The sequence below is a fragment of the Tachypleus tridentatus genome, chromosome 7 (assembly GCF_004210375.1).
Source record: "Tachypleus tridentatus isolate NWPU-2018 chromosome 7, ASM421037v1, whole genome shotgun sequence".
In the NCBI taxonomy this organism is placed as follows: Eukaryota; Metazoa; Arthropoda; class Merostomata; order Xiphosura; family Limulidae; genus Tachypleus; species Tachypleus tridentatus.
Genome location: NC_134831.1, coordinates 62,646,748 through 62,663,716, shown reverse-complemented (window position 1 = coordinate 62,663,716; position 16,969 = coordinate 62,646,748). Strand labels below are relative to the sequence as shown.

The 16,969-nt window shown below is 30.1% G+C and overlaps 1 protein-coding gene across 1 annotated transcript in view; it reads left to right on the top strand.

The window, feature by feature from the left end:
* LOC143255809 (uncharacterized) overlaps nucleotides 1-16,969 on the top strand; it is a 95,015-nt gene that overhangs the window by 45,367 nt on the left and 32,679 nt on the right. The window contains exons 13-25 of the mRNA XM_076512070.1: nucleotides 1,938-2,117; nucleotides 3,109-3,474; nucleotides 3,629-3,805; nucleotides 5,111-5,218; nucleotides 7,756-7,850; nucleotides 9,564-9,785; nucleotides 10,049-10,211; nucleotides 10,609-10,800; nucleotides 11,401-11,580; nucleotides 12,154-12,378; nucleotides 15,359-15,550; nucleotides 15,762-15,902; nucleotides 16,728-16,828. Of these exons, the coding sequence (XP_076368185.1) occupies nucleotides 1,938-2,117; nucleotides 3,109-3,474; nucleotides 3,629-3,805; nucleotides 5,111-5,218; nucleotides 7,756-7,850; nucleotides 9,564-9,785; nucleotides 10,049-10,211; nucleotides 10,609-10,800; nucleotides 11,401-11,580; nucleotides 12,154-12,378; nucleotides 15,359-15,550; nucleotides 15,762-15,902; nucleotides 16,728-16,828 (2,342 nt within the window). The remainder of the gene's footprint in view (nucleotides 1-1,937; nucleotides 2,118-3,108; nucleotides 3,475-3,628; nucleotides 3,806-5,110; nucleotides 5,219-7,755; nucleotides 7,851-9,563; nucleotides 9,786-10,048; nucleotides 10,212-10,608; nucleotides 10,801-11,400; nucleotides 11,581-12,153; nucleotides 12,379-15,358; nucleotides 15,551-15,761; nucleotides 15,903-16,727; nucleotides 16,829-16,969) is intronic.

Here is a 16,969-nt window from a genome sequence, read left to right as displayed (position 1 = left end):
CAATATTTGAAAAATAATTTATTCCAGTAACATAATGCTTATTATAATTTGATGGAAACATTTTTTAATAATGACAAATATAAAATGAAAAAATAATGTGAAATGTAATTTTGAGAAGAATATGAATAGGTAAATTAATTTACTAATTTAATAGAGTAATCTAAAAAATAAACATCTTGCAACTCCACAAAAACTTGTGTGTTTACTTGCTCATTATGTTCTAATGATTCATCATGTATTGTTCATTGTCATGAATGATGCTTCCCATATTCTGGAAAAAAATTGATGCAAGATTATGTAATTTCATCAGTAAAAATGTTAAATTATGTTAATTATATTTAAATAAGTTAACCTTTAACCAAAGAGTGTATTAAAGGATGTGTCAAAGGTTACCCTTCATAAAATTTATTTTTAAATGCATATCAGCTAATTTTTCAATCCTTGTTGCTTGTCTCATTGGTATTTCAGACAGTAAATAACTATATAATTTAAATATTTAATGGACTTCTCCAGTCTTATATCTAGAGTAGAGATAATGCTTCAGCTTCTGTGGTGAGACATCCTTCAGCATTGGAATGAAATGGTAAAAACAGCCCCCCTTTAATTGTGTAAAAATAATTTACTATTTTCCATGAAATTACTCTTGATTTATACATACCTACCAATGTTTCTAATTTTAGTAACTGTATAAAAATTATATTGACAAAAAATTTAAATTTATTTATTTCATACACAGTGTGTTATTTTTAACCTTTTTAACTTTCAGGAACTTACTTTTTGAGTAGTTGTGTGTGTGTGTGTGAGTGATATATTTATGAGTTGTGCAGCTAGAAGGAGTTTTCTACAGTTGGTGTATGTGACTTCTTTGTGATAAATTCAATAATAAATGAACAACATGCACTCTGCATGTTTCAGTATAATATATTCAAAAAAGTTAAATGCGTGTACAAAATTCTTTACACTTTGAAAATCATCCTTATATCTTAAATACTCTACAGTTCTCTCTTCTTGTCAACATCCACTTAAGCCAATTCAGTTGACAAGTCAAGCTGTTTTTCTCTTAAGCACTATCATTGTATAATTCACTTTTTTTCCTCTTTCTCTCTTTTTTATCAGAACAGAATTGGCATATTTTACTTGCACTGTCGTAGAGTTACTGTAGTTGTATCTTGAACTTCCAGTACTCGTCTGCTTTTTTGTGTCTTTGTCCTACTTCCAAATAATCACTAGTTTTTGTTAAAATTCACACAGGCAGGATCAATTTCTTTAGAGTACCATCTGATGAGACAAATTCTCCTAAAGTATCAGAAAACTGTTAATCTCACTTCAACATATCAGCTGTTGGGCTATTCATTCCTATGCTGATTAACATTGTCTCCTAACTTTTCTTTGATCAAAACTCTCTTTTATTTTACTTTTGACTACTCTTTCCACTCTCTTTTATCACTTGTTTGCAGCTGTTTATGTATATAACTTAGGCTTTCCAGAATCTATGTCCTCAACATTAAATAGGTGTTTATTAGCCTTGACATCAATAACTTACAAATGCAACTTCCAATAACCATCTGGTTTTAAGTCTCTTATCATTTAAAAACCAAAAGGCTAAACAATTGTGAAATATCAACCCACAAAGTAAATTAATGAATACTGCTTAAACTAAATGATCTTTGATATTTGACAAGACTAAGTTAACAGTAACAACCCATTGACTCTTAAACAAAGATGATAATTCCAACTAATCTGTAACTGTAAACATCCATCATTAATATTCATTGTAATATTATTTTCAAAATTAAATGCTCTTAATTGCATAACTTGAATTAGATGTAGGGTTACCTTCATTGGAAAAAAAACTGTTACCATACAAGAAATAATAATAAATAAAACCTTGCACTTATTTGTACTTCATAAGCCCTGTTTAAATCTTTTTTTTTCAGACTGTCCACATTTGGTAGTTGGGCAAGGAGCATTTGCATCAACTAGAGACACAGCCTTTGGTACAAAAGTAACTTTTACTTGCCCTGTTGGCCAGGAATTCAACAATGGGGAGGCAAAAATTGAGACTGTGTGTATACAAGGTGGTCACTGGAGCACAGGGCCTATTCCAGGCTGTCAAGGTAAATTTAACATTAAAACATTTTAAATAGTTGTAAAGGTAATTCCTACAAGTTACTGACTGCTTGTTGTAAATTAAGATATCTAAATTATTCAATACTGGAAAAAAAAATTAAATTGTAAAGGTAACTGTGCTTGAGTAATAGCAGAAATATTCCTTGTATACTCAAGTTCCTCACCTCAAGAAGAGAAAAGCCTTCTAGTGTTGTTAATGAGAAGTTATAATTTCGACTATTTTTATTGGAAGTGAAGTTCTAGGAGGTTCTTTATGTGGTAATTCCATTTTTGGATATTGTACAAGCATGATTACACCTGAGATCTCACTTATGCCAGATGAGTGTGCTACCAAGTTCAAGAATTAACTCAATAGCAATTACTGATGAGGCACTTTTCAAACTTTTAATCTCTCACATTTATTTGGAAACTGACCAAGGGAAAAACTCGTTGTAATCTAAAAAAGTATTAACATAATTTGTATAATAGATTAATGATGTTCATTAGGATGAAACATCTGCATTTTCTTCTGTCTAATTGTAAACTACTTTAACCTCAAAGATGATGATGATGTAGATTTACTTGGATGTAGTTTGATATGGATGAAAGTTTTTTTTTTTTTTTTTTTTAAAGAGAATATTGTCATAACTTACTAGCAAATAAGTATTTGCCATTTACATAACTGTACCTGTGAAATCATATTTAATTAAAATAACTTGAAAATTAAATATCCTAGTTAAAACAAAACTTAACATTTGTTCATGCTATTAATCTGTTTGTAGCTTGAAATCAGAGGTGCGATGGACAAATTGAGAGGAATGTGTAAAAGAAAAATCTGTAGTTGTTTTTATAAATAGTGTAGGCCTGTTGGTTTTCCATTATTTCACCACTTATCATCAGTTAAACAAATAGTCTTTTTGTTTAAGTGTTTTTTAAGTTTTAAAGATAATTTGATGGTTTTCAGTAAAAGCAAGTTTTACACAATATCTTTACTTTTAGAACGTTATTGTGGTCCAGTACCACAAATTGATAATGGATTTGCTGTGGGAGCTACAAATGTCACCTACAGAGGTCAAGCCACATACCAGTGCTATGCTGGCTTTGCATTCCCAAGTGGTAAACCTACAGAGAAAATTCACTGTGCAGAAGATGGACAGTGGAGAAATTTACCAGTTTGTCTTGCTTCTTCTTGTCCACCTTTACCTGAGACACCTCACACCTCTAAATTAGTTCTTGATGGTGGAGGTCATAGCTATGGCACTGTAATTCGCTTCAGTTGTGAGCCAGGCTACCGAATCATTGGAGTTCCTGTTATTGTCTGTACAACCAATGGCCAATGGTCAGCTCCACCCCCAAAATGTGAACGTAAGTTTCTACTTGTCATATGGTAGCTTTTTATTTGTACAATATTGTAATATTCTAAAAATCTTGATACATTATGATAAGTTTGAAAATATACTGCAGTAGCTATCAGTTTTCTACAGAAGGTTTCTTACTGATTATTTAATCATTACTTTAGGTGTGAAGTGCCATATACTCCCAGAAGTGAAGAATGGATTTATTGTAGAATCACAAAAGAATTATTTTTATGGTGATGAAGCGAGAGTTCAATGTCATAGAGGATATAAGCTTAAAGGAAGTGCAGTCATTACCTGTGGGACTAATGAGACTTTTATTAGCTTACCTAAATGTGAAGGTAAGCTTATGCTTTTTTTTTTTAAATGTGTGAAAACTGAACTATTCTTATTTTGTACAATCATTGGACAAGTTGTATAAATTTTAAGTAATTTTTTAGTGAATGAAGAGAGTCATGGAAATTATAAGAACTTGTGAGTGAAAGTCATACTACTACTGTTAGGCACAGTACTAACAAAGCCTTTCACAGAGTAATGAAGTGATTATAGGTTAAAACTTACAATAATAAAATAAATATTTTTGATAACAAGTAACCCACTTGAAATACAAATGTATTTCAGAATGACTGCCATGGGTATGAACAACATTTCAACCTTCCTAGGTCATCTTCAGGTTGACAAAGATGTTAACCTGAAGATGACCTAGGAAGGTTGAAATTTTGTCCTCTCCTTATCATTAAAGGTGATTTAAAAAAAAAAAAAAAAAAAAATGGTTAAACTAATGGATAACAACAAATGTGACTCATGACATACATTAACCTAAAACTTTATTGGTCTTTATAAAATACTGCTACTTACAAATGAAAAATCTTGAAACAATATACAAAAAAAAATCGGTAAGGAAAGTTAAACAATATGAAGGGTAAAGGAAGAAAATTATGTTTCTGTTTTGAATATTTGTTCATATAAAAAAAGTAATATAACTAATTCATAATTTAATTTAAAAATAAGTTTACTTAAATCATAGTTTTTTGTTTTATTTGAATGCTTGGTCATAATTCAGTAAAATTACTTTGAAAGGGACAGTAGCAACTTTACTCAACAATCAACTTCAAGAAATTGTACTGAACATTACAGCTGCATATGAGAAAATAAAAAATAACTTGACATGCTAAAAGGAGTGAGATTTAATATTTACCATGTACCACACAAACACATTTGTTTAACTTTATCTTTTGTTGTACCAAAATATGCTGTTTTAGTGGATTAATAGAGAAGGTACATATTATGTTTTGTCTGTCTCTGAGAATACATGAATTCTGTGCCAGAGAACAGTAGGCATTATCAACCCTTGAGGATTTTTGGTGTAAAAATTAGGGTGTTTTTTATATTGGATTTCACCTGTATGATACGTATATTGAAAAATCAAGTTATCCAAGTTTAAAAGCAAATTCTGTGTTTTCTTTTTAATTATACCAAGTGTTATCAATTTCAAATGTGCAGTTAAATGTATTTTATAGAGTTAGTTTGACTTTCCTTGTACATTTGTACAGCTTTTGTGATTTAAGTTTTTTTACATAATTATACTTAGGAATTAATTGATTTGCACTTTAAATTTATTCATTCTTATAATTAACTTTCTCTAGATGTTGATGAATGTTCAGATACTTCTTGTGACTTGGCATCTACTGTTTGTACCAACACTGCTGGTGGATTTTTCTGCAAATGTAAAGAAGGATTTGACCCAAACCTGGGTAATGTATATTATGCATATGAAAGTATTTTAAGAATGTGGTTGAACAGGTAGTAAAGGAATGTTGACCTTCTAGCCTCCTGTTTCTGTACTTAGTATGTTAGCACATTATATTTAAGTATTATTTACTGATCTTCTTCTGTTTCACGGGTTTTATATAAGCAGGCTTAAACACAAAATACAAACAATTCCATTCTTCCTGTAAAATCTCACAGCAATCCTCAGAGTAAGAAAGGGTGTTCTTGTTTACCTTATTCTCATTAAACTAAACTAAATGCACACATTTACTGCTGTGAATATTATATATGTAGTGCTTGTATTACCAACATAACAGTTTAACAGCTACCAGGTTTTATTAACAGTAGGTTTTGTTTATTCAGGTCAGATTACCATAAGTAGCAGAAGTGTTGCCATACAGGTGGCTGTTCATGCCAGTAATAACTAATCATAGTATTTATACCTCCTTGGGAAAAAAAATTAGAAAAAATGAACACTTTCTAAAAGATTTTTTCTTGGAAGTACTACACAGGAAAAGTGTATGGATTGTACTCTTTAGTCGTACACAACTCATTGCATCAGAAATTTTCACAATGCTCAATTTTCATAAATTTTACTAATATAAAATATAATGTTTTTATACATTTAAAAGTGGTGCTATTTATTGAAAATTAATTAATTTTTTAAGAACTTCCAGTTTTTCAGTATAACATCTACAAATTACATCAGTAAAGATATAATTAAACCTTCACATACAAACCTAGTGAAAATCATGTTCTTATTTGTGAGGAGAGTACTTATATCGAATGTTGTTCTGTTATAAAGAAATGGTTGTTGCACACACCAAATTTATTTTTCAAATTTTCTGAATCTTAAATGCTCCTCAGTGGTACAGCAAAATGTTTGCAGACTTACAACAGTAGAAACTGGGTTTTGATACCTGTGGTGAGCACAGCACAGATAACCCTTTGTGTAGCTTTGTGCTCAACTACAAATAAATCAAACAATACTCTTGAATACCCAAAATGTGAATTTTTTTTTTTTATTGAATTTTGTTTCTGGTCCCATGCAGTTGATGGTATAGGAGTTTTGGTTACATACATAGATACTGACATACATGCTATGCCCATTATAATAATAAGATAACTGTTTATAAACTTAGGTACATCATGCTTTTATTTTTTTTTTTAAAGACAAAAGCTTTCACTTAAGCACATTGCTACAATTCATCCTTTTGATGTACACTGTTAGGCATAAAAAACAAATTTAAAATAAACATTTTACTGTTCTTATCACATTGCCTTTTTTATCAGTTGAGAAGTAGATGTAATGAAGCTGACAAATATAATTTAAAGCATTCATATTTCATTGTTTACAGTAGGAGTTAGTGTTATGGGAAATACCCATTTATATAAAAGGAATTAACTTTGTATTAATGGTTTATATCTACTAGAAGGCACTATGCTAATTCTTAAGTAGTTTAAATTGCTACAATATATTATAGAAATAAACTTAACATTAGACCCATTGCTAGACAGTTGATTTTTGAACTTTAAAGATTGCCCACATCATTTGTTTACCATGATACAAGTCAAATGTTTTGTTGGGCTTTTGTTATTGTACATTTACATTGACTTGTCTCAAAACTAAAACCTCCAAGTCAAGCTAATTTTTTTTCCACAAACTTTTACAACCTATTTATAAAAGTATTTTTCCCTGTATGAAGGATTAGTAATGGGTTATTCCTATAGTAGTATCACCAGTATAAACTTGTCCATCAGTTACAAGTTCTAAGTATAATGCTTGTAACTTCCTCCATCATGTGTTTTAAGGAATTATATTTTTTTTTTCTGGGAACTAGTTTGTTATTCTAATTCTATTTTGTGGTGGAATATAGTGTTTGTAATTTACAATAATCCTTGAATTAAATGATAAGTTTCAGATAACATCTTTTTACATTCAGCTGAAAATCTATCTTCAACACATTTCTAGTCACTTGAATTCAACTGTTACATAAATGTTTTAAACATATGATAAAGCTCTTTCTAAGAAATACCCTACTCTTCTTATTTGAAACTTTTCATAAATATTGTGGTAAATGTGAAAATGTATTTTTTAACACTTTTACAGATTTAACAGTTCTAATAAGTCATTTTGGTTGAAGATAACATCAGGGTGACCATGTTTTGACATTTTCTTTGCTTGAAAGCCTGCAGTATTAAAGTAATGTCAGTTTTTCATTACATGTTTCAAACAGGCCTACGTATTTTTTAAACTCTTTGTATTTATTAAAAGTACTCGGAAATAGGCTATATAGTTCTGTTAATAGGAAATCATTGTAAGATACTGTTTGTTTTTTCATGTTTTAATTGTAATCACATGTGTTAATGTAAATTTTTATCTTTTTCAATGGGTCTGTCAAAAAATATCAAATTTTTTAGACCATTCTAATTTGTTTCTTATTCTAACATTCTGATAATATTTTATAGTAATTACATGTGATAATACTAAATAAACTGTTTATTATTTTTCACAAAACAGACTGTCGGCCAGTTGGAGACCTTGGCTTAAGTAGTGGTATGATTCCACTTGACAGCATTCGATCTTCAGGTGTTGAAGCTCAATACAACAATAGTGTAAGTAAAACTTCCTTAAATTCATAGACTGTGTTTGTTGTTTGTTTAATCAGTCCCATTTCATATTTAGCTGATATTCTAAAATGTTTGATTGACAGTCTTATGAATTTGTTTTATAACATGAATGTAATATTTCACACTGTAAGATATTGTTGAGAAATATACATTAAAAGATATCAAATATAATGAATGATTAAGCTGTTCTTTGATATTGTATTCCATTCTACAATAGTCAGGTTCCTGTCTATATTGCATTGTTCATAATTTTTTATTTGAAAATAAAATGGCTCAACAAAATTTATATATTAATAAAAAAATGTTACAATGACAGATTTGTCACTTTTATAAAATGTTTTTTTATATGTATTTGTTTCACAGTTTTAAGAGATTTGTTTTCTAATTCTGGGGCAGATGCTTTTTTCTCTTTGTGCTGAGCTATACATCAAATACAATATAAAATTAAAACAAATATAATCAGTGACCCTTTACAATTATTTTTTGTAGTGTTATAATTATGTAGATGAAATTTGAACAGAATACCCTATTTAGATAAACATTTTTCAACCTTTTTGGTATCAGGAACTGGATCAATATCTGTGCACATTGTTGTGGACCGCTAAAATATGATTAACACATGAATATTCTGTTGATTTCTGGCATGTGCTAACAAAGTATTTGTGGCAAAATGGTAGTAAAAAAACTGCTATAAATGATATGTTTTAGTAATTTATCTGACTTGTAGGCAGTTTTCCTTCTAGGCTGCTGCCTCACTGCACAACTACCAATTAATGTTGCATGCTTTATTATTTAGTCACACAAGTTCTCAGTAATGGCAGTTGATAGGCCTAAAGACCAAATAACCAACTAGTAATATCACAGATCGGTGGTCTGAAAATACTACCCCATCAAAGAAACAATTGGTAATGCACATCTGCATGTTCTCTTGATACTAGTGGACATGAAAAATTAATTTTACACGTCGTTTGATAAAATTAGAGGGAGCACTGCTTATATGATTAAAAAAGAAAAAAAAAAAGACTTAGTTCATTTTGTTTTTCAAGTTTTTAATAGTGGCTTTTATGCTTAATAAAATGATTTGGGAAACTGCACTGTGGTAGTATTCTTGTTTAAGTTGTTTCTGAACTAGATAATTTGATTCATATTTTACATACTGTGGTATATTAAAATAACACTATCTTTTTGTGTTTGTATTCATCTATGTTGATTTTAGTTATTTGTCATAACAAAACTTGAGATTGTATTCTCAAGATGGTTGGCATTGGTATTAGCACTTTAATTAAAATAGAATACAGAACAATGTTTTGACCTTCTTAGGTCATCTTCAGGTTAACAGAGAGAGAGAGAGAGAGTTTTGAACTGACAATTGCTGAGCATGTCTTAGGGACGAGAGTCTAAATGGGTACGGGATTGTAGGGGGCGTTGCAGTTAGGTGTTAGGTTATTAATTAGTATAGGTATATTGGTTTTAGTTGTTGTGTAAGTAGGGATTTTTGATTTTACATTTGTTTCCCTACTTAGTATCTAGGTGTTTTCTATGGTTATGTTGCATTAATTTGATTTGCAATGTCCTAAAATGTGCGAAGATGTTTTTTTTTTGTTCTTTGAATCTTGTTTCTATTTTTCTGCTTGTTTTTCCATTATCCCTAACATGATATAAACAATTGTTTGGTAATTAAGATTTAAAAAACTTTAGGGCATGCGACTAGATAGACCTGGTGGCTGGTGTGGTAATGTTCCTAGAGAAGGTGAAAACTGGATTCAAGTTGATCTTCAAGCTCCAACTGTTGTGCGAGGCTTTCGCACAAAAGCTGTTCTTCGTGATGATGGATCTCAAGCTTTTCCACTTACTGTTACACTGCAGTATACTAATGATTTGACAGATATATTCAGGGAGTACAGTAACTCTGAAGATAAGGTATGTGGATTAAAATAGCAACTAGGGGTTCATAAATAGTAGTTGTTTTGAGATTTGTTAGTGATATATTGTTATTAAATAGAACTTTGTTTTAAACATTTCAATTATAACTTCTTGAACCTGAAAATTTTTGAATTGGCTTTCAAAACAGGGGAGAAAATACAATTTAAGGTAAAAGTCATTCAAAAAATACAACTTAAGGTAAAAAAAAATACAATTTAAGGTAAAAGTCATTCAACCAAATAATTTTGTTTTTCATTCAGCCAGCACATTTTCGATTGAATAGTAATGGCGGTTCAGGTTTGTCTGTCGTAAACCTTCCACTCCCACTGGAAGCACGATATATTCGTATAGTTGTCATGGAATATGTAACAGCTCCTTGTTTGCAACTTGAATTAATGGGCTGCTCACGACAGGAATGCTTAGGTAACTTTTATTTCCTTTTGAAGAAACTACTCATGGTTTATTTCTACTCTTTAAATTATAACTTTTTGAATCTGAAGAATTTGAAACTGTTTTCAAAACGTGAGGATAAATACAATTGAAGATAGATCATTCAATTAAGTTTAGTCTCTATTTCAATTGAAATTTGTTCATTCACCAATTGTTTTTTTTTTCCTTAGTGTCTACTTAGTTCATGCTGTTATTTCCATTTTATAACTTAGTCCTATGATATGATTATTTCAATTAAGTGCAAACAAACTTATTTATATTTATATATGACTGTGATAGTACTGGAATTGAAGACTGATACTTTTCTTACTTAAAGCATTAAAAGGTATTTTTGTCAATAGAGTTTTATTCTAATTATTTTATGTTACAGATAGAAATGAGTGTTCAAGAAACAACGGTGGGTGTGATCACCAGTGTATCAATAAACCTGGTAATTTCAGCTGTTTATGTAATACTGGCTATGAACTTTACTCTAAAAATGGTACTGCTGGTTTCTATATTCCACAAAGTGAAACTGGGCTCAAGGATATGGATGTTTATACAATAAACAAGACCTGTGTTCGTAAGTTGCTTCTAGTCTATTGCACCATTTAAATTTGATTAAGATTTGTGTTATAAAATCATTTATAAATTACTAATTCAAAACAAAAATTCTCTAACATTAGATTCATTGGACAGTTTTTGTAATGTTAAATTAATTAAATACTTTGAATTGTGGTTGGGGCACAAGTTAATTAATTGAGGTATTCAACTTGATTTATGTAGTTAGTTGCTAGTTAATGGCTGATTCCTTACTTTTCCTCCCCAAGTTCTTAGTTTTATTAAATTTGAATCATATTTTGTTATTTCATGTTATTATTCTGTATTTGAACTTATACAAACTGCTTGGGATACCTTTGAAAAATGTACTTCATTTTTAGTTTTGTTTGATTATATGATAAGATTTGTTCTTTACTAACAGTTAATTAATTAATATTTATTTGTTGAAAATGAAATATAACATCACTGATGTATATTTAACAAATGGTGAATGTTTTCATGATGGTAAGCTTTCATTTTGGAATGAGATTTTTGAAAGTGTATAACAAATTTAACTAAAATAGAAACAAGTGACTCATAATATTTAGAATTAATAAATAAAAAAAATAAAAAACTTTTTCAGCCAAAATGTGTCCAACTTTGACAAATCCAGATAACGGGTTACTGTTGACAACCAAATCTGTATTTCATTTTGGTGACATTGTTAGCTTTCACTGTAACTTTGGATATGTATTGGAAGGAAGTTCTACACTTCTCTGTACCAGTAGTGGTGTTTGGAATGGAACAGCTCCAGTGTGCACTTGTAAGTGTTTCAACTGTCTTTCTTTGACTTTGTTTAAGATGAATTGCAAAAACAATCATTATTTGTACATTAAACTGTTTATCCAGTTCTATAGGTTACAATGTTTCTTTAAGCCTGTAAATACAAATGTTTTACAAACAAAAACAACTGTTACTTGAGTTGTAATAATGTTACATTATATTTTAGAAATTCAGTGCTATTTAAATGTGCTGCAGTGCTATTAAGGTGTAAAGGATTATTTGTTGTTTTTTTTACAAATATTGACATAATTTGTATATTGACTAGTAAAGTATTTTAAAAGACCTAGAAACTCGAACACTTCTGGTTGATTTACTATTCTTTTTTCTTGCATAATGGTGTATTTTTTTAAAATGTTGAATAGATACACCAAAGTGAATATAAAAATAGTTTTATTTAATTAAATGAACCAAATCTCTTAATATTTAAACTTGCATCCTAATATATTTTGTCAATAGCCCTGAACTGCTCTTGTAATAAATAAATATACTATTTCAAAATGAAACATGACAAATGTTGTTGCTAAGGGTTTTTTATTTATTTATTTATTTACAGATGCTCAATGTACTGCATTAGCAGATGAACCAGATCAAGGCCTAGACATAAAAATCAAAGAAAATGCAAGCTTTGTGCCTTTCTTAGAAAATGTTACTATTTCTTGTGGTGAGGTTGGTAGGCCATTGGATGGTTCAGCTACAGCAAACTTTAGACAATGTGTTTATGACCCTCAAGAAGGTAGTTCAGTCTATTGGCTTTCAGGTTCTCCACCAACTTGTCCAAGTGAGTAAGCATGTTGATATAAAGATTTTATTGTAGTTTGTGGTAAAATGAGTTATTGTAGTTAATACTACATATATAAAGTTGAAATTAAAAAAATATCATAGTACCAAATAGTTGAAGTTGGTTGTCATGGCCCCACAGTGATGCAGCAGTAAGTCTGAAAACTTTTAACACTAAAAAACAAAACAAAATAGGTTTTGATACCTGTGGTGGACACAGCACAAATAGCCCATTGTGTAACTTTGTATTTAACAACAAATGAATAATTGGTTATCACATGCAACAAAAAGGTAGAAATAAATTGGTATATTTAGATAATTTTGTATGTAAGTTTATACATTGAGTATATTTTATAGAAATAGTGTAGAAATATAGTGATGAGTGTACTTGTAAACAAACGTTTAGTTGCATATTTATTTATAAGATATTCTGAGAACATCCCTGGTATATTTAAAGTTATTCATTAAAAATATCATAATTTTTATCAAAAATAAAGTAGATTCATAAAGGCTTAAATTAAATCTAAATGTGGCAAAAATGTAAAGAAAACATGGCAAAATGACAAAAAATTGAATAGTATATTTGCCTATCAGGCATTTTTTGCATTTGACATTATTAATTAACTTCTTCATACAGGGAAGGCCTTTTAGTGTAACTTGGCTGATATACTTTTTCGTTTTACTGAATTTGAGTATCCTTGTTTTCTTATATAATATTACTGTAGTTATTTTAGCAGGGTGCCCATTTTTACTAACATTCTTGCTTAGTATTGGTCAAATGCTAGTAAAGATTGAGTTATTTATTCAGCACTGTGCAAAAATGTTAGGACAAGAAAATATTTTGTCATTCTTTCCATTTTTATGAGGCTAATTCCTCCATGCCATTACAGAATGTAAATTTCAACACTTTGGTAATGCTTCAGTGATTGCTGTTAACAGTTGAATGAGCCAGGGTGAAAGTACTTATTTTTTAAAATTCCCATATGTGTACCAAGGACATGTCGTAAGAGTTCTACTTGATTTAACATACTGATCGAATTTAGGGTCTGAAATAACTGCCATGGTACCCCATGCAGTGTTGTAACAATATGGTAAGAAGCTGGTATGTGGTACCGATATATGCTAGAAGAAATTAATTTAATAGCACACCTCAAATAAACCTTGATGAAAAACAGTGTGTAAGACTATATAAAGTTTTGTTTTTCTGCCATGGCCCAAGAAGCAGAGAAAATTGTCAGTAAGGTAGAGAGTTCATGTCAGTAAGGTAGAGAGTTCATGTCAGTAAGGTAGAGAGTTCACTTAAAAGATTTGTGATGCTGGTTGGACTTTCCAACAAATTGTTCCAGACTTCAAACACTATCAGTTACACTCTAGATCATGAGACTGAGACAAGTAAATTTTGAAATAGAAAAGAAAGAGGCAAAACACCTAAACTCAATGATACTGATGTTAAGTATCTTTGTTTATGCAGTCTTAGGGAGAGAAGGAACATTGCCACTGATCTCAAGCATGAGATAAATGGCCATTTACCAAATGACAGAAAAGTGTCTAGATGTACAGTATCAAGCAGACTTATCAAAAATGGGATATTTGGTCATGTAGCAGTTACAAAAACCTTTACTTCAGTATTCAAATATGTTGAAGAGACTGAAATTTGCTAAAAAGTACCAAAAATGAACTGTTGTTGATTGGAAAGTGTTGTATGGGTGGATTTGTCCAAATTTCAAATATTCAGTTCAAAGCATAGGTTGAAAAAAGGTGAAAGATGCTTACCTCAATGCATAGCACCTATAATGAAGCATGTGGAGGCAGTGTGATGGGATGGGAGTGTTTTCCTGCTGAGGTAGAAGGAGATATTTGCACAATAGATGGAATAATGTACCATCACATCTATCATGAAATACTAATCTGTCATGGTATGTACAGTAGTTTGCATAGTGTTGATAAAACTCTACTACTACTAAGAATATAATGACCCTTAACACTTGTCCAACCTATGCAGAAACTACTTATCCAAGAAAGAAGCTGCTGGAATCATTCAAATGGTGCAATGGCCTCCACAGAACCACAGTCTCAACCCAACTGGGGTTGACAAAAACTTGACAAATCCAAAGTTACTTCCAATGGTTGTATTAGAGACATTTAGAGTAAAATTCCAAAGGACATTTTAATTATGTTCTAACAATGCCTGAAAGACTGTCTGTAATTATTAAAGCAAAAGGGGGACATATAAAATATTAAATGTATTCTGAACTCAAGTATTTTTACTGGTTTTCTCTTGTACTACATACAAAGATGTACTGTATCTTACTGTCAATGTGTTTATCAATTATTTGCATTTGACAAGTATATAGTATAGTTGCTTATTAACAAAGTTATAACATACAATCATCCTTTTGCTTCTTGCTAATATGTGTTTATTCTCATTTCTTACACTACTCCAAGTTTGTTTCATTGTACATTTCTTCACTTATTTGAAATTTTCATGTTCTTTTGCAATTGAATTTTTAAAATGCATTTTTCTTTAGACCTGGTTTCATGTAACACATCTTTTAGCTTTTATTTAAACATTGCTTTTTTCAAATGCATTTAAATTTGACTGCCTTTCATTATTTTGAAATAATACTTTTGTACATTTATGTATAAAACAATTATTTGAATGGTTGAATTTTTTTTTTTCAGTTTTGTTTAATTACATATACGAGCATAATTACTTTGTCAGTATTAGCTTTCTGAGTCAGTTTAAATATTGAGTTGCAAAATACATTTTATTTATCTAGATACTTTCTCATTTTGCTTCATTTGATAGAGTGATGTGAATATCATTAAATGAGTGAAAAGATTTGCATATCATTATAAGGTACAAGTGATTTCATTTATAAAGCTGTAATTATTAAGTAACTACTTCGAAGGAAATGACTGATCACTGCTAGAGTCATAATTGTAAAATTTTATCTCACATGGTTTTCAATTATTTGCAGGAATTAATTGTGGTCATCCACCAAATACAACTGGTGCCACATATGGGTTTTATGTTGACACTCGTTACCATGCTAGTTTTTACTTTGGTTGTGAAGAAACATTTTCACTGGCTGGCAAAACAAGCATGAATGACAATGTGATCAGATGTCAGGAAGATGGTACATGGGATTTTGGAGACATTCGCTGTGAAGGTACACTGTTCTATTGTGCTTTTTTTAATATATAACCATTAAAATCACATTTATTGTGAAAACTATAATAAAGCATATTTAATTTTCTGAATAACCTTTCTTTGCAGTTATTAGGTGGAAAGTAAGACTGTAAGATTTGTGGTATTTGTATTTTTTAATAAATTGTTAATAACAACTTTCAACCATTTTGTACTTTTCTTCTTATCTACAGGACCTGTATGTTTGGATCCGGGCAGACCACCTGATGGAATGCAGAAAGCAATAAGCTATGAACAAGGCTCTCAAGTAACCTTCTCCTGTGATAGACCAGGCTATGTACCTTATGATACAAAGCCTATAAAATGTGTAAAAGGTGAGGATTTTCTTCAGATTAATCTAGTATTTCCTACAACACAGACCCAGTTCTATAAAAGTAAAATATCTTTTGGGTTTGACCATTCTACATTTCATAAAAAATAATCTGTAATTCCTGGCTAGTGTACAATAGCAGAAGTGCAAATGTGTATTTATAAGAAAAAAAACAACAAAAGAAAAAGCTTCAGTACAGTATTGACCTAATAACTTAAGTGGAAACATAAGTTTCAAGCTGTTTTGAATATTCAATAACTTCTATGTATGAACAGCTTAAATCCATGTACCAAACAGTCCCAGTAGTTTGTGTGGAAGATGAATGTGTTCTTTGTATGGTAGGCCAATATATGTTGTTCTTATGATGTAGAACCAATAATTTCCATAGAAAGCAAACTAATATTAGTGATTGCTTTCAATGTGTTTCTTAATGTAGAAAATGAAAGGATAACTTCTTCAAAGGAGCATAACAAATATCAAATTCTTTTTAATATGCTGAGGTTTGGTACTTGTCCAAATTATAATAACATTATTACAATTTCACTATACATCCTCCAAGACACTACTGTATTGTGATTGTTTATATACACACACACACACACACACACACACACACACACACACACACACACACACACACACACACACACACACACACACACACACACACACACTAATAATAATAATAATAATGTCTTGATGGTCAGATAGAAATGCTAATAAATAAATGAAACAGTGGTTTTGTTATTTGTACTAGAGGTTTCTAATAACTTAAACCCATATTGAGAAATGAACAAATATTCACAAAATACTTTGTAAAATGATACAGGTGCTGATTGTAAGGTTATTAAACCTTTGGGAATTGCTTCTGGATCAACACTAAACTTTGCTATCAATGCCACATCACAGAGGAGCAATTATGAAGTGACAGTAAGTACCTAATTAATCATTTTTTGCAAACATATTGACAATACTAGTAACCAATTACAATAAATATAAGTAACAATAATGTACTTTATAAATATAATGTAACATGTAGTGAATTTATATCTGAAATTATGATAAATTATT